Genomic DNA, 26,651 nt, shown 5'->3' with positions numbered 1-26,651 from the left:
ATGTATAATTAAGACATGAGATCTTACTTAAGGTTTTAAAGAGGTACTTTCATAAAAACTGTGTAAATGGAAATGCCATTAATGAATTTTCTAATATTCTTTTCATATATTGGTTACGTGTTTTCTGCATAGCTCTTCTTAAACTTCCTTTGTCTTATGAATTTTCATTATATTTCAATATTAGATTTTTAAGTCAGTTTGTGGGCCATTATAGCTGAAGAGAAAACAAAAGTTGGTTTAACATTATGAAGTAAATGATACTGATTTTAGAAGCACATGAAATTAATTTATGTTTAAAAAAAAATTTTTTTTTTCCAGTTCATCCAGAGCAGCTTCCTCCGAGGCCATGGATTACATTAAAAGAACGAGACCAAATTCTGCCATCAGGTAAATAGTTTTTCTTATTCTTCCTTGACTTTTTCCAGAAATAACTTGAAATGTCATTTGGGCTTTGTGATATAATTAACAGGCCTTCATTTTTATCTCCCCTCAGTAGATGAGTTTAAAAATACTGATGGAAAGACTTTTAAAAAAAAGTTACACTGTGGCTTATGTACAAGAATCTTGTATCTTTCACAATGATGCAACTCTTGGTTGTAAAATTAATCCTTGTAATAGAGCCTTCCAAGTGACATCTTCACACAGGATATTGGGTGATTTAAGAAAAATGAGTAATAATGAATTTTCTTCTGAAAAATTTTAAACTACTCAGATACTTCATCTTTCTTAAGCAGGTTGTTAGTCCATATTCTTCTGGCTCAGAGCAGTGAGAGCAGTACAAGGTCCAAAAAAGTATTAAGTATGGATATTTTGTTAATAAAAATTAATGAAATTGGAGCCTTGTAATGAAAATGAAACTAAAATTTACTTTTGTTCCCTTTATACAGAGAGGCTTTGCTCAAGACATTATGTGTAAAAAATTAGCATTCTGATTTAAAACTTGAATTTTTATTTATCAAAGTAAATTGGCTGAAAATCTTAAATATGAACTGTTAGTCTAAATCTAGTAAAAGAACTTTGGTGTGATGGTCTCCTAGTGAAGGTGTAGTAGATGTAGTTTAACAGAATCTTGCCCGAGGCATTTCACAATGATGATATTTAGGGTATATTTGTGTGCCATGTGTGCTTGTGCAGATATATACATGATACTACTTTAGAAAAAGTTGCCTAATTTTCTCCCTTTTGTCTGTTGTTTTTTTTTCCCACTTCTTAGCATCATTCACGGTTATGTGTTACAATGTGTTATGTGATAAATATGCCACCCGGCAGCTATATGGCTATTGCCCATCCTGGGCGTTAAACTGGGAATACAGGAAAAAGGGAATTATGGAAGAAATTGTTAACTGTGACGCAGATATCATTAGTCTTCAGGTAACACTACAGAAATTAAATTGTCTTTAACTTAAAGGTGAACTTACACATAATAGTAGGAGATCTTACTTTTGGGAGAGATCTTGTGTTCAAAGCAAAACTCAAAAGGAATTATTTTCTCTCTTTTTAACAAAAGGACAGTTTTGGGGCCGGCCCGGTGGCATAGCGGTTAAGTGCACACGCTCTGCTTTGGTGGCCCGGGGTTCAGAGGTTCGGATCCTGGGTGCGCACCGACGCGCACCGCCTGTCAAGCCATGCTGTGGCAGTGTCCCATATAAAGTGGAGGAAGATGGGCACGAATGTTAGCTCAGAGCCAGTCTTGCTCGGCAAAAAAGAGGAGGATTGGCCACAGATGTTAGCTCAGGGCTGATCTTCCTCACAAAAAAAAAACGGACAATTTTAATAAGCCCATAAGACATTTCCACAGTGAAACTATTTTGCTAAGTTCAGCCATCCACTTCTCATCTACTATTTTCTTAAGTGAAAATAGTCTCACCCATTATTCATGTTAACAGTTCATCTCATGAACAAATCATTGGTATTGCTGAAAGAGAAAACTACAGAAGATTGGGTCTTTCAAGAATATAAATTTAACTTATAATGGAATCTGTTAAAAAAATTGCTTGCCCACTGTTGTTCCTTAATGATAAACATTTAAAAGTATTTTACTATCATTCATGTATTTTTGCCTTATTTTAAAAATCATTTCTGAAATTTAGACTCCTCTGTTTTACAACACTTTATTTTAATGAATTTAACTGAAGAAGCACCTTTCCATTGAAATATGTGTTTAATCACTTCTTTTTAGCACTCAGCTAATGAATAGCCGAGAAGGTTTATAGGAAGTTTTTAGTAGGTTTTTCCTTAGCAACTTTTCAAAGCGTATTAAATGCCTATAAACATATTTTAAAATTTAAACGTTATAATTTCACATCTTCTTTTCAGCATAGCCTAAGAAGAAAGTTATTACTTTTTAAATAATTTTTTTCATACTAGAGTAACTTGTATGAAATTTTTTTATGTTGTCCATGTTTCATATGACTTCCTGGGAAATAATAATAAGTAAAAATCTTCAAAAATTAGATTTTCTTCTAAACACTGAGAACTGACACAATTCGGAGGAGGAGGAGGCAAACAAAATTAGGCTTGTTGTAGTTACTTAATCGTCTTTCTTTTGATTTTGTATTTGTAGTAATAACAGCCTCCCAGTCTTCTAAGTAAAATATAATTTGAAGGATAAAAACATCATTAACAAATATATTTTCTTATAAAAGTAATACTATATTCTAAAGTGTTCATTCTAGAGAAGTGAAAATTTTGAAAAAATATACAGAATGTTGGAGGAAAACATCTAATCTCATATCCCAAAGAGAGTTGCTGTGTTAAAACTTCTGAAGTATTTCTTGTACACATTTTTTTTTACTCACCTATTTATTTACAGATATATTTTCGAAATAAAACTGAGATCACACTATTGACATATTTTGTTTCTTGTTTATTACACTTAATGTACTTTCCATATTAATAAAATTCTTCAAAGCTAATTAATTATGTGTATATATATATTAAATGATTTAGCATTTTCCCTACTGTTGGACATTTAGGCTGTTTATGAGTTTTTTCTATTATAAAATCATATTGTTATGAGCATTAACATACATAAATCATTCACGCTTGGTTATTTCATTTGGAAAGATTTGTTAAAAGTATTTAACGGGTCAAAGAATAAAATAGTCTAACTTAATTTCGAAATTAACAGAGACCATTGGATCATGGGTATTCAGGTACCTAAAAATTCCTTAAAGTAGAATTTTTTGTTGATAGATCTTAAGCTGCTCACTCTTGGGTATCATTCCTTTCCACCACACTTGAGAAAAATAAATAATTTTGAAAATTACCTCTTCATATATAAAATTTACTATTTCCTACCACTTAATTTATAGTATGACCCACTTTCTTTGTTTAATTACCAGTCTTGAGGAAGTGAAGTATAGTGGAATAAACTCTAATTTGGGAGTCAAGAGACTTGGGCCAACTAGCTGTGAGAGCATGAGAAAATCATGTGACATTTCTGGTTCTTTCATGTTTAGAAAGCTGCCATTGTCAAATGGTGGCTGCTAGCAGTAAGGTAACATAGATAATATTTGTTGTGTGAATTATTTTAACTTAGTCACATCTTAATTATAACGCTTAATATTTTTATATCTTAATCAGAGTTTCCCTTTGTATATCAATGCTAACTTTTCTTTCATCTCAGGAAGTGGAAACAGAGCAATACTTCACTCTCTTTCTGCCAGCATTGAAGGAGCGTGGATATGATGGATTTTTTTCTCCAAAGTCACGTGCCAAAATCATGTCTGAGCAGGAGAGAAAGCATGTGGACGGTTGTGCAATATTCTTCAAAACAGAAAAGTGAGTTAAGGAAACAAAGTGTAATAGTGTAAACCTACTTCTTTAATTATCAAATATTTCAAATTGTCTTTGGTTTGACCCTATAAAATAAACAAAAAGTATAAATCAAGTGGTATAAATATAATTAAAACTGTTGGTAATGTTTTATTTTTTAGACTGTGTATTGAAAATAAGAATATTTTTTATGCTTTTATTGCCAAATTACATTGAAAATTTTAAGAGGTGTATACTTGAATATAGTGTTGTAATCAAATGTATTTTCTTTTTTTTTTTTCTTCTGAGGAAGATCAGCCCTGTGCTAACATCTGCCAGTCCTCCTCTTTTTTCTTTTTCTTTTTGCTGAGGAAGACTGGCCCTGGGCTAACATCCATGCCCATCTTCCTCCACTTTATATGGGACGCTGCCACAGCATGGCTTACCAAGCGGTGCGTCGGTGCATGCCCGGGATCCAAACCGGCGAACCCCAGGCTGCTGCAGCAGAGCACATGCATTTAACTGCTTGCGCCACCGGGCGGCCCCCTAATGTATTTTCATGAATTAAAGTGTTAGTTTTGGTGTAGAAAGAGAAAGTAGTACCTTTTAAGATTAGAAATAAGTGATCTGAGTTTCTTTCTGTGATTTTTTTTTTTTTTTGGTAGTTGGCCTTTTTCAGAATCATTCACTTTATCAACTTTTTCATTTTTTTCAATTAGTATTTCATACATTTATTTAATCATTTATTCACTAAATGTTTACTGAGCTTTTGCTTTGTGACAAGTGCTGTGCTAAGTCACGGTGGACACAAAGGTAGACAAGACATAGTTCCTAATTCCTCTCAGTCTAGTAGGAAAAGGTAAGCATATAAGAAAATCACAGTGTAATATGGTATATGTAAGATAGAGATATGCATAGATAGATAAGGCGGGACAAAAGAGAGGCACAGAGTTTATGGAGGTGGGGAGGTAAAGGATTGATTGAGACAGGACGATGGAAAGCAGTCATTATCAAACATCCAGAAAACATGACCTGTGTTTTTTCAGGGCTATTAATGTAGTTGATTAAAGTATTATCAAAGATGAGAATATTATGAATCTACTTATTAAAACATAAAGGATCTTGTAGAGGCCTCTGTGCTTTAATATTCTTGAGATTAAAATGGAAAACGGTATCTGTTCAGCCTACTTACCTCAAAGATAGTTAACAAGAATTAAATGAGGTAATGAATGGGTAGGTCCTTGGTAAACCATAAAGTGTCCTGGAAATATTTTTATTATTGTGATATTTCTCTGTATCTGTAGTCCTTTGTAATTTTAGTGTTTCTCTCTTCCTGGGTTTATGTTGTATGCATTGGATTTGGGAACTGCATTTCCTACTTGAGGATGCGGAGCCATAGCATGCTCAGAAGGCTATCTCTTGAGTGCTGGCTGAATGACTAGATGGTTAGAGGCAAATTCTTTTGGTTATTGTCTTGAGGAAAAGAGAGAAGCATATTTTTGCCTCATAAAGTTTTAGAGTGGAAAATTTGAGGGAACCTCCAAAAGAAGACTGGAATGTGTGAAGTATGATAGAGATTGAATCCCATGGTTAATAATTTGGGTTTGATACATTAGATAGGGAATCATCTACTTATAGAATAAGCATGTATATGCTTGTGACTATTTTCCAATATTTCCCTGTTTAATACCTATTATAACAAAGCCAGTTAAATATTTTTATTGATACAGACATATTACCAGCATGGCATGTTATTTTAAGTAAATGTGAATAAGTATATTTGAAAAATATTTGGCTTACTTGTTCTCATTTATTGTACTACTTTCCTGTCTTTGAATTTTTAATAGAGATATTCTCATTTTGGTTAATAACTAGTACACAGTTCTGTAGTATTTGAGGTCAGAATATACTAAATTCTTCTAGTGGGTTGGTGATTTTTTTAATGCATTTTAGAATAACAATACCTGTTACTTCCATAGTGTTTACGTGTCAGGCCTTTTATTTATATGGATTATCTTAGTTAATTTGTAAAGCAACCCTCAGAGGTAGGAATAGAGCTATTTCCTCATTTTTATAGATGAAGAAACCAAGGCACAGAGAGTAGTCTGGCTTTTATAGTCAGTGCTTTTAACCTGAACTAAACTGAATCTTAAGGCTTCTTGTTTGAGCTTTCGATATTACTTGTGCCTCATAAGGTTACCTCATTCTGAAAAATTGCCTTGAATTTGATATACGTTACCTATATTCATATACAAATTTCCTTGAAACTCCATAATTTACAAAAAGTACTGATAACATGGAGACATCTAACATTAAATAAGCTCTTTTTCTGTTTCCCGTTGTTTCTTTTTTTTTTCAATTTTATTTATTTATTTATTTTTTCCCCCAAAGCCCCAGTAGATAGTCGTATGTCATAGCTGCACATCCTTCTAGTTGCTGTATGTGGGACGCGGCCTCAGCATGGCCGGAAAAGTGGTGCGTCGGTGCGCGCCCGGGATCCGAACCTGGGCTGCCAGCAGTGGAGCGCGTGCACTTAACCGCTAAGCCACGGGGCCAGCCCCCGTTGTTTCTTTCTGAAGGAAGATAATACAATTTTTATCATTCCCTTCACAGTTTTGAGAGGAAAATCTAAAATGCCTTGATAATTTACTAGAGGTGGTTAAGATTTTGAACTAACAATTATAACTGTTGTCTAGGAAACTTTAAACAACTGAGTATTTGGAAGTCGATGCTTAAATTATTAAAAATGTTGTGAATTTAGTTAAGAGATGAATATATAGGAAATTCTTAGATGCGTCATTTATATTTCTTCCCTTACTCAACTCTTTTTGTCTAAATAGTAATGTTGATCCAGCAATGGATGAAGATAGAGTTTGAGTGTGATACATTATTACATTCTGCCTCTTCTGAACAGTACCAAGTACTTGTTGATGTCATATTAGCTAACTAGCCAATGCCAAACTATTTGGAATTTAACACACAGTATACTACCTTGCCTTTATTCTATTCTTTCTTCAGATTGGAGAGATAATAAATACAATGCAAAGAAAAGACAGTTTTGAAGCCAGATGGTTCTCTTACTTATATAGCTGTATAATTTTGAACAAGTCACTTACCCTTTCTGGGCTTATTTCCTCATTTGTATATATTTGTGTATTACCTTGTAAGATAATTTCTTTATATGATTTACAAAACTGACAAAGTCAAAAGGTTGCTGTAGAAGAGTACTTCAACTCTCTGTACTCATTCTCACTAAAACCAGAGTATCTGATAATTCCTAAAGTTCATTGATGACAGTTTTTTCCCTTTGTAGAAAACAGTGGTACAGAGTAGGTAACAATAAGTGGAAATCATAATAATTGCTATTTTTAGCAAAATACTATAATAAAAATCTCTTATCCATCATGATGAAAGGATAGGATGTTGCTTAGTAAAGGCTAGGACACAGATTACCAAGATTCAGAGAATTAGAATACAATAAAATATTCCTTGCATCATATTCATTCTAGTTTAATTTAATCTTTGGTCATTCAGAAGGCCCTTAAAGATTTGGTAGCACCTTTTGGTCATTATTATGAATATCATTGTTCGGGTAGTTAGATGTGTAGAGATACCAGAAAATAGAAATTTTGATGGATGAAATGCCAGAAATCACCTTTTTTTTTTTTTGTGAGGAAGATCAGTCCTGAGCTAACATCCGATGCCAACCCTCCTCTTTTTGCCAAGGAAGATTGGCTCTGGGCTAACATCCGTGCCCATCTTTCTCTACTTTATATGGGACACCGCCACAGCATGGCTTGACAAGCAGTGCATCGGTGCACACCCAGGATCCGAACCTGCGAACCCTTGGGCCGCGGAAGCAGAGCGCATGCACCTAACCACTAAGCCACTGGGCCGGCCCCCAGAAATCCAGCTTTTGCTTTTTCCTTTATCTCAATAAGTATTGTCTTTAGACCGAAGTATTTTATAGGAATACACATATACATGTATGTATGTATTTTGTATGTATGTGTGTATGGAGAGACTGTTATTATAGATAAGTTTTTTGGACACGGAAATTTAAATTTCTTTTGTCGTGTTTTGTCCTATGGACTTAGCAGGAGAAGCGGGGTCTTGGAGCCAGATATACAGAAATCCAAAATGGAGATGAAACCAGACCTAGATACTAGACTTACTTGCTGTTCCTGAGGTTAGCAGTTATGATCTGATGATGCTCTGTTTCAAATCAATGAGAAAGGGAAAGATGAGAACAGCAGTTTTAGAACAGTGTGACCGTTACACCGTGAAAAGGCAGTCTCTTCCAGTGTGATTCGGAACTAGGTTGCCGTGGTGCTTAGTCCTTCTCGTATTGCCTCTGCTTTCTAACCTGCTTCCAGTCTCAGAGGTACCAGGTAAGGCCACGTCCTTGCTTTTTCTTCCTGTATTATGACAGGTAGTTTTGTGCTTGGAAAGAGGGCATTTAGAGAGTATAGTATCATTCCAAAATGACCTATTAGGATAATCCTATCTCACTGGTTTCTCAGTTATTAATTTCTTCCATCATAGGTGGTGATTGCATTTAGAATTTGTCTACGTGAGTTTTTAAAAACAGATTATGATCCCTGGTTTCTAATGTTAACTTTCCCATTAAGTTAACATAAACTTATTGCTTCATACCACAGTTTCCTTACCTTTCCAATATGGATAATAATAACTGTTCCACCTAACTTCAGAGGTTTCTTATGGGGCTAAGATTATCAAGGATGTGAAAGTGCTTTCAGTGGTTAAAAGAGTTGTACAAATATAGGTAGGATGGTGTATATCCACTTTTCTTCTCTATTTATCCCAGTCTCTAAGCTTACTTTTCCAGTAAATTATTTTCTGGCACTCCCATGATTACTAAAAGGGAACCAAGAACACATTTCATAGCGTCTTATACTGAATATACAATAAAAACTTGCGTTTGGTTTAGGTTTAAGAGTGCTGGGTGTGATCCAGAAAGGGTCGTAGTTAACTTTTGTGTAGTTATATTCTCTTCTTGACTATGTACTACATTGTTCCTTTTGGCTCATAAATGAATTTGGGAAGGGAATATTCCTTAAGTCTTTTAGATTGTTTTGCTTGTTCATAGTTGGTATTCACTGTCCTCTCTCTAGCATTAAGTTAATCACATCAGAGCCCATAAAATTACTTCTAGATCACAAGTTAGTAAGAAATTGAGTTCTTTGTTCTATTTGAAGGGCTGTTTTAGATATGTTCTTCCTGTTTTTGAAACATTCAACCTACTAATCTTTCTCAGATCATGTAAGAAGGGTGCAGTCTTTTTTGTTTGTTTTTTGGTCATAGCAATCTTCATTTTATATGATCTCTCTCGTACCCATTTGACCTTTTGTGAAATAAGATTTCTAAAAAGGTGAATATACAGAAGAATTCTTAAACTAAGTAAAAGAAAATAGCATTAGGAATAATTCGTATAGTATCTGTGTACTAGCTACAGAGTAGGAATAATAAAATAAATTGAAATAGAGAGTCAAGTTTAAGATTTTACATATTATCAAGGCTTGATGACTTGGTTTAATGAGTGGAAAGTAACTATAAACCAGTATGTCTTATTCAGAAGAAACATCTAATGGAAGGAATGGAGGAAGACTTCTGTATGTCAAAATATCACCTGTCTGGAAATCTTGGAGACAGAAAGTAGAAGCAGAGTGGAGTGCATTTGGTTGTGTGTGGGAGGGGAAAGTAAGAAATAGTATTGTTAAGTTAGTATGGATAGAATATAGATAATTATTTCTTGCTCTATTATAAATGAATTATAGTATAAAATAAACACAAACAAGATAAGTTGTAGGAGATTACAACTATCTGCACTGCTGCTGGGAATCTCATTTTCTGAAAGCAGAGTACCTGAAAAGTTCTCAAGGTTCAGGAATCATCTTTATGCTCTTATTTACTTCTCGTTGGAAAGAGGGAACTTTCTTTGGTTCCTTAGTTCTTAACTGTCTCTTTGGTTCTTCAGCTTTTGGTGAAACTGAAATGATAAAACTCGAGAGTGTGACTTTGTCCCCTTTAGTATTTCTAAACACCAAGGAAGGAAGTGTTAGTTATAATGACATACGTACTCTGTTTAGGAAAACTGGCTTTATTTTTCTGAACTTTTGAACCCAAAGACCTTAAACAGTGGCTACCTTGAGAATATTGGGAAGTTCTAAAAGTCAAAGGTAGGACAATACATTTCTAAATTATACCAATGAGGAAGAAAGTTGGAGGGGTAGTTGGAGGCATCTAATAAGCAGAATAATTGTTCAGGATTCATTTTAAAAGGATGTATTTTTTTTAATGAAGAAAAGTCAATAACCAAGCATATATTTTAAAAAGGAATTTATGAACCTGTGATCTTTGCCAGTAAAATTAAGAAAAAGCAAAAGTTTGGTGAAAATGCTAAGGCAACAGGGAGGACATTTTAAATAATATTTTGCACTGTAAAGAAGGGATATACTCATTGCGGATTGTGTAATCACTAATTGATAATCGAGTTAAAAACAGAGCTATACAACTTCTATTTTGCTTTCATGATCTCTATTGAGGAGAATTATCTTCACAGTGGAAAGACTAAGGAAGAGCAGGTGAAGAGGAGACTGGCAAACCAAGATGAGATTGGTAAGCCAAGAGAGTCACTAAACTGCCTTAACTAGTTAGGTTTCCAAATCAAGATAATTATATCCCATGGTACCAAAAGATCTTGCAAAAGTATGATTAGAGTACTGACAAAGGTAATCTATTATGAATATTGGAGTATAGGAGAAGTTATAGGATATTGGAGATGAATGAACCAACTATCTCATTTTTCAAAAAGACTTTCCAAGCCTCAGTTTTTCTCATCTTTGAAATGGGAATAGTAATGCTACCTGTTGCAATTTGAGTTCTCCAGAGAGAAGACTGAGTTAGTTTGATGTTCAGGAGTTTATTAGGGGTCAATACCTGTGGAATGGAAGGGAGAAGAAGCAGAATTGGGCATAGAGAGTAGAGCTGTGTTGCAGGCCTGACAGCCTCAACTGACCCCACCTGTAGCTGTGGAGCTAAAATGGCATGTCAGAGTTAACATGGGAAGGACCAAAATCCCCAGACCTTTATCTTTTGCTTTTGATCTGTAATTGGAGGTGGGCCACTTTCAGAAGAACTTGACCTTGGGTAAGGCAGCTCTCTGTAACTGGAGCAATTCCTGAAGGATTGATGAGGAATCTGGGCAGTATATCTTCACGTCCACCCCTTTGCAAAGTTTTTGCAAATTTTAGGACTAATATGTGTGAAGTACCTATCACAGATCTTGATACAGACTAGATCTTCAATAATGGGTAGCTTTTATTCTTTTATTTGTCCTGTCCTACTGAGAATTTTGATTACTTCAGAGAAGATAGATGTATACACATAAGATTTGTAAAAACCAAAAAGCTGGTGGGGGGCGCCAGCCCAGTGGCACAGTGGTTGAGTTTGCACACGTCGCTTTGGCAGCCCAGGGTTCGCGGGTTTGGATCCCAGGTGTGGACCTATGCACCGCTCATCAAACCATGCTGTGGTGGCGTCACACATACAAAATAGAGGAAGATGGGCACAGATTAATCTTCCTCAGCAAAAAGAGGAAGGTTGGCAACGGATGTTAGCTCAGGGGCCGATCTTCCTCACCAAAAAAAAAAAAAAAAAGCTGGCAGCAATATTTAATCTTTTGGAAAAAGAGAACGAAATTTCAAAGTGCCCTTAATATCTGAATGGATGAACTAATGAGCAGAATCTCATGAAATGATACTCAGCAGAAGTAGATAAAGTCTGCTGTTTTTAGATTATTAAAGGAAGAAAAAGAGGGAGGGATAAAATCATTTGAGAGTACAGAAAAATATTTATTGCAAAAATGTTCATAATGGCATTAGTAATAATAGCTCAAATCACAAGTGACTTAAATGTCCAACACAGAAGAGTTAAATAAATTATGGCGAATCTGTATAGGGGACTATAATGCCATCATAAAAATGGATTTTGAGGAATATTTAATTTCATAGGGAAATATCCCTGATAGAATGTTTATTAATAAGCCAAAATATATACTTATAGAGTATTATCCTAATTGTATAAAAAATATTTGTGTGCATATGCATGGAGAAAAGTCTGGGGAAATATATTAACTTGTTAACATGAATGTTGGGTTGCAGGTGACTTTAAATTTTCTTTATATTTTTTCCTCATTCCCAAATCTCTACAATAAATATATGTAACTTAATTATTTTTTTATGTGTTTGTTTTTAAGCATCTATAAATGCAGGACTGAAGGAACCTGGCTTAAGAGTAAAGAAGACCCAAAAAGTTTTAGAGATATATTAGTTCTTATTTGGCTTATAATTAATGTGGCTGTACCCAAAGTGCAATTTTAGTCTTTATTAACAAAAGTACAGTCCAAAATGAAGAAGGCAGTAGTTCACTTATGCCCAATTCTAGGCACTGTACCTTTGGGTAAACTTGAGTTATTCAAGTGAACAACTGTCTTACACCATTTATCGTGTAAGGAATTGATCATTTCTTTTCTAGAAAAGACTGGGGGGGGATATTTAAAGTGGTGTCAAGTGGAAGAGAAATTAGATTTATTATGTATTCCTTTAAAGAAAAGATCTAGATCTAGGTTTAATGGAAGAAAGATAAAGGGAAACAAATTTTAGTTAAGAAAGACATTTCTAATAATTAGATCCCTCCCTGATTAATGGCCTGACTTTGGTAAAAGTAAAATATTCCAATACTAAAAATATTACTATAAAGTAGGATTTTCAGACTTTCCCACGTAATTCTAGGTTCCTATAAATAATTGAACTATAATTTAAAAATGTTCACTAAAGTGTTTCAAATACTAAATTTTAACACTGGAAATCAATAACATTTTCCTGATGTACTGCTTAGTTAACTTGTTTTGGTGGAGACATCTAAATTGAGTTTTTGCCTACTTGCTTGCTTTTTCTGAGTTCAAGGCCAGTTATTTACCACTTGTATTTGTGTGTCTATGTGAATCAGGATTTTTATTGATACTGTGTAAACAAAACAAAATTCAGAAATAAATTGGATACTGAGACTGATATAAGACTATAATTATTATTTATACCCTCTGATTTCAAATTTTTATTATCACCAAAACAGATTCATTGTTTTCACTGATTGATTTATTCAAACATAATACTGCTTTTATCTGTTTTATATAGGGGAATCTTACCAGAAGTTGTTTGAAAAAAGTATTCCACTGCTTAAATATGTTTGAAAAGGTCTGCTGTTTAGGATGGTCAATTATATCTATAGAACATATTTTGAGTCTGCCTACTTCTCTTTATTTCTCTTGCCTTAGTGTAAGCCACTGTCATCTGACATCCAAACAACCTCAGAAACTTTCTAATTGGTCTCACAATTCCCACTTTGGGTCCTATAATCCATTCTACAAAGCAGCTGGAGTGATCTTAAAAAATATAAATCAAATAATATCATGTCCTTACTTGGAACCTTCAGTCATTCCTCTTACTCTCATCTCCAACATCGTTTCATACCCTTCCATTCTTTTTTACCCTGTAAATGTACAAAGCTCTTTGCTAGCTCAGGACCTTTCACTTCTTCCTCTATTAGAAGTGGGAATACTCTTCATCCCATTCTTCACCTTGGTAACTCCTCATCCTTCATGTTTCAGTTTCTGTCCCTTTAGAGTAGACGGTGGAAATTATACTGTCTTTAATCACTCTGGTTTGAAATAGACATGTGACTCGACCTTATATTTTTCTCAGTGTATCTGAGACATTCAGAATTGGAGCAGGGAGAGGAGTATTGTTTCATCTAGCACAGTGTCCTATGGCACAGTAAGATTTTAGTCAGTGTTTTTGAAGGGATGTGTGTGTGCATGCTTCTGTTTCAAAGCTAGGAAGAAGATGGGGTGGGGGCCTGTTATAAGAACAAAGGTATCTTCTTTCCACTTAACACCTAATGAAAAGTAGACAGTATATTTAGTAAGTTTTGGTTGTTTATAAATATTTCACAAACTTAAGAAAACTAGGCTGAAAGAGGTTAAATGGCTTGACCAAGGTCATATTGCTATTAAATGTTAGTAGTACTAGACTCAATTCTGTTAAATCCTACCACTCTACTATACTTAATTTGGCACTTAGGAAAGAAAATACTATTAGTGCAGAAGGTATAATCATAGAGAAAGCCATTCTTCATCTTACAGAGTCTGTTCCTCTTAACACTTGCATATACCCAATTCCAGCTTTCTAGTAAAAGCCAAATGGAAAAATTAGCTTCTCCTTAGCTGAGATAAGGGTATGTCCCTGAATTTTCCTAACAAATCTCTTGATACAGTAAGAATAAAATTGCAAACAGGGTAGGTAGATTTTATTCTGTTCTTTCTCATTAACTTGCTGTCTCAGTTAAGATTGTGTTCAACATTAAATACAAGAAAATCCCAACAGTAGCTTAAAAAAATGGGAGAAGGGTAATTTTTTCACACAAGTCCAGAATTGGCAGACCAGAACTGGATTTGGCTTCTTCCCCATCCATAGTCGGTTGGCTTTTACCCTCCTGCTTCTTACCACATGGACAAACATGTAAAGGGGCAAAGGGATATATACACCATCTTTGCTAGGTGGTGCTTCCAAGAAAGTTTTTACAGTAATCAGACTTCTTACGTCTTATTGGCGAGAACTGTATCATATGGCCCCTTGCAGCTAAAACATGACTAGGGAGACAGTGAATAGTGTCTGCATCCTATACTCCCTTCATTTAATGTCTTTTTTTGTTTGTTTGTTTTGTGAGGAAGATTAGCCTTGAGCTAACATCCAATGCCACTCCTCCTCTTTGTGCTGTGGAAGACTGGCTCTGGGCTAACATCCTTGCCCATCTTCCTCTACTATATATGGAACGCTGCTGCAGCATGGCTCGATAAGCAGTGCGTTGTGCACCTGCAATCTGAAGTTTCGAACCCCGAGCCACCCAGGCAGAGCACGCACACTTAACTGCTATGCCACCGGGCTGGCGGCCCCCATTTAATGTCTTTTTAGCATGATAGTCCAAGTACCTGATATCATAATAATACTGCATTGTACCTTTTAGATTTACATTGGTGCAGAAGCATACAGTGGAATTTAACCAAGTGGCAATGGCTAATTCAGATGGATCCGAAGCTATGCTGAACAGAGTGATGACAAAAGATAATATTGGCGTCGCTGTGGTATTAGAGGTCCACAAAGAACTATTTGGAGCAGGTGAGTGCAGTTTAAAATATTCTTACTAAAAATAAACACCATCCAAAGTTTTCCTGTGTCAAACAAGTGCAGAATATTTATTGCATGGTTATTTTCTTGTCTTTGAGGAAAGTTAAGAGAGATGGGCATGAAAATAGCACTAATTGTGTAACGCATCATGTATTTCTTGGAATGTTACCAGTTAATCTGTAAAAAGGAGAATCTTTAATATGCCATTAATTCCAAAAGGTTATTTGAAGTAGGAAATGTGGTAGTTAGGCTGAATTTGGCAATTATGATGAGTTGGTTCTCTTTTTAGCCGTAGTTTTTAGCTTCTTGAGTGTGAGATCTTTTGTCTTTAAGGTTTAGTACTTGGCACGTTTTCTCTGATTTCTTTGTTATATCTCAGTCATTGTCAGGATAAGAGCAGATCTTTTGTCTACCTGGTACTTTTCTTTTGCATTTTAGATTATTTATAGCTTCCTTCAAAGTCAGAAACTCATTATGTACTTTGCATATCCAGACCTTTTTTCCCCCTTTCAACTGCTGCCTTTGAGCATTTGATTGTTCACTTAACTCTATTTTAGGCAAGAGCAAGGAACCGCATCAGGGCTTTTATTTTTAAATTTTTTTTCTGTGCTTACTAGAAGAGAAAAAGATTTTGCCTTGAGAATTGATTTGAATTATTCAGACCATGCTTATCTGTCAGACCTCCTTTTCTCATTGTTCTTCATTTTATCCATCATTAAGGCAATCAGTCTTTGATATGAGATTTTAAATTCTTTCTTCTTTTTTAGCCTCTTCAGTTTTACCTATTTTTATGTTCTTTCCAGTCTGTCTTCTCAAAAGTTTGGTACCTTTTTTTCTGATAATGTGAAAATTTAATTTCTGTTAGTTTTACTAACAGAAAAAACTAAATTTCTGTTAGTTTTACTCTTCTTTTAATTTGCAGAAAAGTAATTATAAATTATACAGTAGACACTCTCAGATTCGGAAATATGTCTGTCTTGTACTTCTAGAAGAGGAATTTAATATTATAGAAGGTGCCTATGGCCACTTTGAAGGGACAAATTTTTAGTATTTAATACAGTGAACATTTAATCTACAGCCATAAGTGACACTATAAAACTTTTAGGAAAAGAAGAGAGCTTAGAGAATTTTGGCTGCAATTTTTTATTTTATAATTAAATTACTTTAAAAATGACTATTTCTGTCACGTATAACAGATACTTCAGTTACTTGTTTACTCAACATCGAAGATAATTATAGCTTGGTAAGACAGAAGGAGACTTAACTTTACCAAAATAGTAGACTTAGAAAATTAGGTATTTTTCTGCAGAGTTTATATTTTCAGTAGAAAAATTTAAGACATTTCTATAGAAATGTCAATAGAAAAATTAATTTTGTATGTTCATCAATATTCCAACAGTACAAAATATGTAAAGTAACAAGTGAGAGGCCCCTCATCTCCCTCATACTCTAGGAGTAGCTCTTGTTCATTTCTTTACACATTATTAACTTATAGAATATATGTATATAGTTTTATTTAAATGACATCCTTCTGTGCATTTTGAGCTTTGTGCCTTGAATATTTTATGGACATCTTTCTCTGTCAGTACATGTTAACTAAGTTTAACAATTTTTAATGTATTATACTGTCTGCCATTTTGAATGTACTGTGTTAATATTTATTTTGACAGAATTTAAAAAACATAATTTTAGGGGTAAAAAGAACCTTAGAGATTTTCTAGTTGACTATCTCATTGTCCAAATGAACCTGAGCACCAAAAAAGTTAAGTGACTGGCTCAAGACCACACAAAATAATTAGTAATAAAGCCAGGTCTAAAACCAAGTGTCCAGACTTTGAAAGCACACTACTCCCTAATTATCATTTTTAAAATTACTTTATTTGGGTGTATGGTATGAATTTATTTTGATAGGAAATTCACTATCTCATTCTATTTTGTATGAGTTAATATAATATTACTGCCTTTTATTACTGACCTATCACTGATGTGCTTAGGAGTTGTAAGGTTGAAAGAGTACTGGGCAATGGGAAGAACTTAAATTAAGGTTTAGGTAACTCAAATAACTGAGAACCTGCCTCACTGGGTTTTTGTGGTATTTAAATGACAGAAATATTTAAAGTGCTTGTTTACACTAAGAACTCAGCAAATCAAGGTACTATAATCAAATGTTGATTATATCATGGTATAATTCTTAACTTGGGCATATAGAGTAGGAGTCAGCAAACTTTTTCTCTAAAGGGCCAGATAGTTAATATTTTAGGCCCTGTGGGCCACATATGGTCTCTATCCCAGCCTTGAAAAAATTTTATGTAGAAATCTTCAAAAACGTAAAACCAGCCGTAGCTCATACAGGCTGTACAAAAACAGGTGGTGGGCCAGATTTAGCTCATGGCTGCAGTTTGTCAACCCCAATCTAGAGGAGTATTTCCCATTTTTTGATTACCAGAATCTCAGCACCTTAGCTTCTAAGAACTACTAAGAGATAAATGGGAAGATATAAATTAATGGAAAAGAGTAAAGAAGTGGCTATGGGTTTTTGGGAGAAAACCTTAAGTTACTGCTTTTTTTGATACATAAAGCATAACTGTATCCTCCTCTTTCTAATGTTTAAATTTAGGTATGAAGCCTATTCATGCTGCAGACAAACAGCTGCTTATAGTGGCAAATGCCCACATGCATTGGGACCCAGAGTATTCTGATGTGAAACTCATCCAGACCATGATGTTTGTGTCAGAGGTTAAAAACATTCTGGAGAAAGCCTCTAGTAGGCCTGGCAGCCCAACCGCAGATCCTAATTCCATCCCGCTGGTGCTATGTGCAGATCTTAACTCATTGCCAGATTCAGGTATTTATGACATCATTTCCTCATTGCTTTCAATTTTGCTTTTACTTCTAGTTGAAAGGCTAGCTAACTCCTAACTTTTGAGTAGAGAATTTCTCTTCTAAATTACAGAGTGTATCAGTAAGAACCCTAGGGATGGGACATAGGGTAATTGCGAGTTTAGCAAAGAAGCTATTTCCAAACGTGCGTGCAGGGTTAAGGGACACAAAACAATGAATGATGCAGTGCTCTGCCACTAGAGGAGTTAGGGACCCTTTACCACCCCTACACCTCAAGAGAAAAGTGGTGGAACCTGTTATCAGAACTTGGAAAAAGTAGTTATAAGGAGAGGGCCATGTAATAGGAGTGAGGCCTTTGAATTAGTGGTGCAATCAATCCCAGGCAAACCAACAAAAAAGGAGCTAGGGGAATATATATCCCTACCTCACTCGGCTCCTGCCCTCTGATCTGCCAGTGCTGCCTATTTGCCAAATCCAACTAGAAGCTTAGAAGAGGAGGGGTTTGCAGCTGATGCAAGTGAAGGTCAGCCTCCTGAGGCACAAAGCGCATTTTAGAAGGGTGATCTGAAGAAGGAACCAGAAAATATTCAGCACAGGTAGCTATCTGGTTTAATAACGTTGGCAACTTTTAAGTGAATTCATTAAATGATATTTGAATGCTGATATCAGGTGCAGAAGAGTGATCAAAATTATCTTAGGATTTCACATTACTTCTTGAGTTCCACTAAACTACTTTATGTCCTGACTTATATTATTTTAGATCTTTGTAAAAACTCAGTTCTGCATTTGAGATATTAAATTTCAAATGTAAAACATAAAGTATTACTCTTTTGATATTACCAAAACATAGTCTAAATTTTGTGTATTTTCAATAAGCTGTTGTAAATTGTTTAATCACTCAACAATAAATATAAAATAACTCAAATGCCTACATTTGGAATATTCATACAAGTCACAAAACTAGAAAACATCTTTACTTTTTCTCCTTAGCAAATAAAATGCTGAAATCGTCCTTTCACAAACATTTGTCTTCATCCCGTAGCCCCATTGGCACCTTAACCATGTCCTCCTTTCTTAATCCTTTTTTTTTCAGTTGAATTGCTCTCAAGGACAAGTTTCCCCCTATCTCATTTGATTTAAGCCAGTGAGCTGTCATTTGGCAGCATAGCATAGTGAGCTGAATCTGGAGCCAAACTGTCAGGGTTGGATCTCAGTTCTACCACTTATAAGCTATGCAATGTATGACTAGGTTTCTGATTTTTAATTAGGGGATGATCATTTTATCCACCTCATAGAGTTGTTTGTGAGGTTTAAGTGTGTAAAGCACTTAGAACAGTGCCTGGCATGTAGTAAATGCTAAATAAATGATAGCTCCTTTTCATATTCACAATACTGATGTTGTACTCATCACATTCATTATATGTTGCCGTCGTCATTCCTTATCACAAATAGAAAGAGATGACCAACGTTGTTCACTAATCATCATCATAAGAAGAATAGTTGTGATATTCTTTTCATGTTTACCTATTCAAGGGAAGCAGTGTACTTTTTTGAATGCTTCTACTCTCTTCAGCTTTTTAGACACATCTAATATTTCTAAGTGGTATATTTCTAGCATATGAAAAAACTCACTCTAGCTCAAAATAAAGAATGATGTTGCCTAGCTGAAGCTAGACATTGAAGTGTTGAAGATGCAAAGTCTATTTCTGTTGTAAGTGATTTACTTTTTGTTATGTATGCTATATTTTACCTAATCCCAAAGTTGTTGATTGACTGCATCGAATGGTGAAATACTAAAGAGATTAGTGGTTTGGGATAATATTCTAAAAACTTTTAGGCTCAATATCTTCCTGGTGAATACTACCCTAGGCCCTGGGAATGAATCTTCTTTAGCCTGGAGAACCACTAAGAAAACAGAATATTTCTGGATGATCCTGATACTTGGCTGTGAAATAGGCAAATAGCCTTTCGTTTGATCGAACTGTATGCAATTGCTAATATTTGATTTTTTTTTTTTTTTTAACAACAACAAAAAGACAGTTTCATATGGCTCAACCTAATAAAACCACTCTGGACATGGTGCGTCTACCTGGGAGTGGATTTTGGCCATGAAGTCCTATGTAAGGTCTAAATGCTAAATAGTAGTGTTTCTTCCTTTTTTATTCTACTAGGTGTTGTGGAATATTTGAGCAATGGAGGAGTAGCTGACAACCATAAAGACTTCAAGGAACTAAGGTACAATGAGTGTCTTATGAACTTCAGCTGCAATGGAAAGAATGGAAGCTCAGAAGGGAGAATCACACATGGCTTCCAACTGAAGAGCGCCTATGAAAATAACTTGATGCCTTACACCAATTACACCTTTGATTTCAAAGTGAGTGACAGCCTCTGGGCTGGTATAGAAATTATTTCAAATACAAACAAGGTATAAATTATTTATGCTTAAATGTATAATCTCCAGGAATTTTTAGATTCTCAAAATGACTACGTATGCACCTAAATGTAAGGAGTCTTGTTAGGTTTTGTGGTGGTTATTGTTGACTTGAGAATTCTTTTTGAACCCTCATTTGTTCAAATTTCAAATTAGTGTTGATGTTAGCAAAAACTTTAAAATGCTTACTATGTGCCAGGCATTGTTTAAAGCACTTTATATTTATTAATATAGTTAATCCTCACCTGTTCATACTATCCCTAACTTTCAGTAAGTATTCAAATAATAAGAACCTGATAGAGCTAAACTCACCTTGAATGAATTTATATAGTCTTCTCTGAAAATTTTCTTAGTACTTTGCATTGATCCTTATTTATCTTTGAATTTTCCAGGTTTCTTTGGGAGAAGGGGTTAGAGAGGGTTGTACTTAGGCTCTGTTTTACATCCATGTAGTTGTACTAATATATTCCCAGGCAGTGGAACACTCCAGCTTAATAAAAGGAAAAGAAAGATATTTTTGCAAAATAAGAAAAAAAAATTTAGAGGGCCCGTTGTACAAGACCAGTTGTTCTCTAGAAAGATTGATTCTAGCAGTTTTCTCTAGGTAATTCCTTTCCCTTTGCCAGTTTTCTGATCACTCTATCTACCTGTAGCTCTTCTGTTGTACCTTTCTTTGACTTTTTGGCATTTCAGGCATCTATACTAAAATCTTATACTATCCTGAAAAAATGCAGATGTTAGTCATTTGGTGGAAGATGCCTAGAGGGAATTTAATAAAATACCAAAGGAAATTTATGAAATGGGCCTTTCCATATCTCCAATAACGTTTTTCCATTTTCAGTGCTCGTTAGCCTCTTCCAAGAAACAAATAGTAGGAAGAAGAAAGGAAATTTGGGTGCTGATGTTATTAGCTTTTTGTAGTCATGAAGTGGAAAAAAATTTGCTTAGAAGAAGTTGAATCTAATTTTAGTATGTTTGCTGTTAGAGTAAATAACTCTATAGTGATAGTTGATTTCGTTCATGTCACTTGTATGCAGTGATGTGCTGATAAATATTTAGTAACCACCTTTTTGGGAAAAAGAAGCCCTACTTTGTAGTTTTTGCTGATTTCTGTGGAATAAGCACTCCCACTGGTTTCAAGCTCTCAACATAATACCATTGAACACATAGTTGGGATGAAGTGCTAAGAAAGCTGGTACTAGCTGACTGGAGCACACCACTGCTCTTGTGTAAGCTTAAAGGAAAATCTCTAGATTTAATGATACACGGTTTACTAGAGGTTAAATCCTATCTTTGTGACTATAGTGATATACAGTCACATCTCTGTATGTGACTACATCGGTGTAGCACAACATTTCTACCAGCACAGCCCATAAAACCTAAAAGCATTTTATGTAATTAGTGCTTTACTAATATTGAAGGCAATCGATAATAAAGGATACGTAACATCAAATATTAAAATGTCGTGTGACCAGCATTAAATACAGATCTAAATACAATATCCTGCCATTGCATCAATGGTGGTGGTTAAATTTTCTTTACTTGGCTTAGCATTTGTTTACTTTCTTGGTCCTTGAATAACTTAGAAATGTAGAAAAGTGGTATTTAGAACTCAGATTCATTTAATCGATTATTGATTTGGAGGGAACTGAAGGATAAGCAATTAGGAGAATTACTTGCATACCAGGTGTCTTAGTCAGTGCAGGCTGCTATAACAGAATGCCATAGATTGTGTGGCTTATAAACAACAGAAATTTGTTTCTCACAGTTCGGGAGGCTGGAAGTCCAAGATCAGGGTGCCAGCATGGTCGGGTTCTGATGAGAGCCCTCCTCCAGGTTGCAGACAGCTGGTTTCTCTTTGTATCCTCACATGGCAGAGAAGGCAAGTTTGCTTTCTGGGGTCTCTTTTTAAAGAGTGCTAATCCCATTCATGAGGGCTTCACCTTCATGAGCCAATCACCTCCCAAAGGCCCCAATTCCTGATACCATTGCATTAGGGGTTAGGATTTCAACATATGAATTTTGGGGATATACATTCAGTCCATATCACCAGATAAGTTGAAGAAACAGCTTAATTCAAACACTTTCTCCTGCTTCTGCTTCCCCCCACCTCCTCAATCTAAGGATGTGCTTGAACCATTTAATGAAAAGAGGAGGGACAGTTTTCCTATTATGTCAAGTAGTAAATCTTTCTCTTCTACATTATGAAATTTATATTATATAGTTTTCTCACATATAGAAAACAAAGCTTAGCGTAATGCTAGCTCAAACTATTTTCACTTTTTTCTCAAATACAGTTCTATAGACATATAGACTGTAGTCTTTACTAATATAAAAACTATTTCCAACATTATAGTCTTTTTAAAAAGAAACAGTTTGAATCAAAAAAGGTTAAGAATCATTAGCCTGTAACCTCCTTTGTGAATATGATACAATGTACAAATATACATACATATGTACACATATTTGGGTGAGCTCACAGACAGGACCTTGCTAAGGTTTTTGATAAGTTTTTTTACTCTGGGTGTTTGGAACCAAGAAAATAGTTACAAGTGATGCTTTCAGTTAAATACATGTTGCTTTCTGGAGTGTTTAACATCTTTCTTGGGGCCTATGTGTGCAAAGATTCTATAACTCTAGCAGCTGATATGCATAATGACATTCTAATGAAGTGATAAGATATAGGAGGTTTTATTGAACCTAAGTAATTGAGAATATTTCATTTGTATTTTGTTTACTTTATAGTTGAAACAAAAGGTGATCTCACAAAGGAAAGTAAACTACTCTGACCCTTGTTAACCTTTTTCCTAAAAACTAGGCATTAGCCAAAATGAAGGGATAATACCTTGTACTAATATCATTTCTTGACTGTTTGGACTTGGAGTATTAATGGCAGAAAGTCCTCCCCTGAATTTAAGTAGCTACCTTAATTTGTGGTAAAGTAAAGGTATCTAATGTTGAATAAGGCCTTTTTGTCATTAAAATTTTTTTTTTAAAGTAGCCCATTTCACTGTAATACCATTTAAAATAGTAACTGGAACTCATTATGTATAGTATTTGTAAACAGATACTTCCAGGTCTAAAAATACCTCTCCATACTTGGGCTCAGGCTCTCTTGATGTGAATAGGAAGAAATTTGACTTTACTCTCTTGCATGCACAGCCTGGGGCAACAAAAGCACACTAGTTTTGAAACTTACTGATTCATCAGGTTCTGAGAGATACAAGTGATACATATATGGGTCCTTCCCCAACGTTTTTTGCTAAGGTATCATTATACAGCAAGGAATCCAGAATTTACAGTATACCAGGATATGTGAAAATGAGTATTCCAAATTAAAGAATAGATTGGAACAATTAACTATATTTTGTAGTATTTTGTATGTACAGTAATCTCCCCTTATTTGCGGGGCATATGTTCTAAGACCCCCAGTGGATGCCTGAAACCACGGATAGTACCCAACCCTATACCAAACCTGATACTATGACAGTCGATCTGATAAGCGAGACAGCTAAGTGACCAACGGGCGGGTAGCATATAAAGTGTGGATCCACTGGACAGAGGGATGATTCACCTCCCAGGTGGGTTGGAGCAGCATGGTGTGAGATTTCAGCATGCTACTCAGAACAGCATGCAATTTAAAACTTATAAATTGTTTATGTCTGGAATTTTCCATTTAACATTTGTGGGCACAGTTGACCATAGATAGCTGTAACCAAGCAAAGTAAAACCGTGGATAAGAGGGGATTACTGTATGTAGCAAATCTGGGAAAGCTGAACTAGAATTAGCAAATCTGAAAACATGCTTTACCATGGCTTTGTTCAGATGTGTTTGGATAGCTAAATGGGCAAATAATTGAAAATAATGCCAATTACCATTAAAAGAATTAATTTGTCATACTTTTTTATTAACTGTTATGTATTTATATAAATATCCTTATTTTCTGCTTATTGTAAGTGATAGAGTTAGTGCAGTTTCCATAATGTATATACTGATATATTAGATTTCACTAACACAAGCAAACCAATTCTAAAGATGCCTAGGCATAATTTGGTTTGCTTACCACTTATGCACAAATGCAAGGCTTTATGATTCCAATCCAGTACTGTGTTTCCCTATTGAGCCGCCTTTATTTCCTGTAATACCCATTGAAGACTTGAACCTTATTTGACCCACTGTCAACACAACAGGTACCAGAAGTACAGGTTCCTCAGTTATTTGGCTTTTATGAATTACGGATTGTTCTTTATATATCTTGAGTTTTTCTATTTTCTAAGCATATATTTTTCTTTTTTCCCCAACCCCCAATCTCTTTCCAGGGCGTGATTGACTACATTTTCTATTCCAAGACTCATATGAACGTGCTTGGTGTCCTGGGGCCTTTAGATCCTCAATGGCTGGTTGAGAACAACATCACTGGGTGTCCACACCCTCACATCCCTTCAGACCACTTCTCACTGTTAACACAACTTGAACTCCACCCTCCACTCCTGCCTCTTGTTAATGGTGTTCACTTGCCTAATCGGAGGTAGTGGAGTACTGCCCCGCAAAGACGGGGATCTGTTGCTATGGACCTGTACAGTTGTAAATCAAAGTATGTAGGAGTGAAGTATGGCCATTCTTAAGCTGCTTCTTCAGGTTTCTTTCATTATGTGTTTGCTATGAAATTCTGTACATTTTTGTGCATATTGGTATCATTTGGCACTAGGGCTGGAACCAAAGTATTATTCTCTTTCCAGATTTTTAGTTTAATGTGTTTTTAAATTGGACTTCATAGGAGTCAGCATTCAAAATTGATAAATCAACGTTTCGAGGCCCAACAACAGTGTATTTGTTTTTGCAAAACAAATGCTTTCTTTTGAATGGTTTCAAATGAGCCAACCGTTTTTGTAAAAGGCAATTTTTAAAAACTATAAGATTTTAAAGTGAAGGATGGCATGCCTTGCAGGGGAAACTTTCTTGAATTTCTGTTTTCCATTATAACAAACTGATTTTTGGCTCCCCAAGTCACTTGCACATTAATAAAGCACTTAAATTTACCAGATCTGTACATAAACTATGATATAGCCTTTAGCCGTAATAAGAAAAATTAAGAAATTAAAGATGGTTGCACAATATGCTTTCAAAATCAAGCATTTAACAGTACATGACAGTTTGTTGGGCAAATGCTGGTTGTTTTTTTTGAGGAATCACTCTGTATTTTGTTCCCCCATTAGTTATAACCTTATTAGAAGTATAAATTGTAAGCCTGTCTCTCCAGTTTATGTATAGGGAAATAGTGGGTAATTTCAACTACCACACATCTTGAAAATAGAATTTTGTATATTTAGGATGCCCACAAATTAGTGTCCAGTATTTTTCATTATTCGCATCTACACTATTCTGCCCGATTGTGCTGGAAAAACAAATATTATATGATCTGTATAATTTTTGCTCTTATAGTCAAATGTTAAAAAATAACTACTGAATGAAAAGGCCCTGATCAAAATTTTAGAAGGAGAAGGCTATACAAATATTTCATGTGTTTCCCAAAGTAGGTCAAGTGGCTGTTGGTTTTGACTTTTGGAGGTGACAATGGAAAGAATTTGGAGGAGAGAGAACAGGGAGTAGTTGAAAACCTTGGATCATTTTTCCTGGCTCTAGTTGCCAAATGGCCATTATATGCTTTTAATCTTTGTTTCCGTTGTCTGTCAGGGTTGAATTAAGAAGCTACTGGTTTATTCCCAACTGTTGATGCTCTTTAGATATGTTGGAATCCTTTTTTTGCCCAGGAGGGGCCAGTTGAAAATCTGTGACTCAAGAGGCAGTGAACGTAGTATCGTTTTCTAGGGGAAAAATTGGTTGGCTACTTGATGTTAATTATGGCACAGGAACAGGAAAAGGTTGTGTCTGTGTTTTTAAGTTTTTCTTTATTCTGCTTTTTTGCTGCTATAAGAGTTTTCTGAAATTTATATTTTAAACTTTTCATGCACTTTACTGTTTCTAGTCTCAAAATGTGATATTTTTAATAAACAAATTTTCCATTATGTGGATGAAATTTTAAAAGAAAATAGCCTATATTTGTGTCTCACTAATATATAAAGTACAGGTCAAATTTAAATTATTTAATTAGTTTTAAACATATACAATTTGTCTCTTCTTTCAAACCTGACATCTTAGGCTGTTTTATTAGTCTTAAATGATGCGTTTTCTTTGGTCGTTTTATACTAATTTCTCCCATAGTAAATTAATCAGGCTATATAAGATAATATTTCCCCTGAAGGGTAGTTTTAGTGGGACAAGAGTGGTGGGATGATGTAATATCATATATGAGATTGCATCAGAAGGATTCTGTAAAGCCTAAACTCCCTTTTAAAAG

The 26,651-nt window shown here is 34.9% G+C and overlaps 1 protein-coding gene across 4 annotated transcripts in view; it reads left to right on the top strand.

Moving 5' to 3' along the window:
* The window catches only part of CNOT6L (CCR4-NOT transcription complex subunit 6 like), a 100,478-nt gene extending 74,159 nt beyond the window's left edge, over window positions 1-26,319 (top strand). For all 4 annotated transcript variants that reach the window (XM_058547323.1, XM_058547326.1, XM_058547325.1 and 1 more), the window contains 7 exons: window positions 319-387; window positions 1,214-1,371; window positions 3,629-3,783; window positions 14,860-15,011; window positions 17,638-17,865; window positions 20,033-20,235; window positions 24,613-26,319. In XM_058547323.1, the coding sequence (XP_058403306.1) occupies window positions 319-387; window positions 1,214-1,371; window positions 3,629-3,783; window positions 14,860-15,011; window positions 17,638-17,865; window positions 20,033-20,235; window positions 24,613-24,825 (1,178 nt within the window). In that variant the 3' untranslated portion in view covers window positions 24,826-26,319. The remainder of the gene's footprint in view (window positions 1-318; window positions 388-1,213; window positions 1,372-3,628; window positions 3,784-14,859; window positions 15,012-17,637; window positions 17,866-20,032; window positions 20,236-24,612) is intronic.
* Window positions 26,320-26,651: the final 332 nt, after the last annotated feature.

This window comes from Diceros bicornis, chromosome 8 (assembly GCF_020826845.1).
Source record: "Diceros bicornis minor isolate mBicDic1 chromosome 8, mDicBic1.mat.cur, whole genome shotgun sequence".
Lineage (NCBI taxonomy): Eukaryota > Metazoa > Chordata > Mammalia > Perissodactyla > Rhinocerotidae > Diceros > Diceros bicornis.
This window is presented reverse-complemented; position numbering and strand designations above follow the sequence as displayed.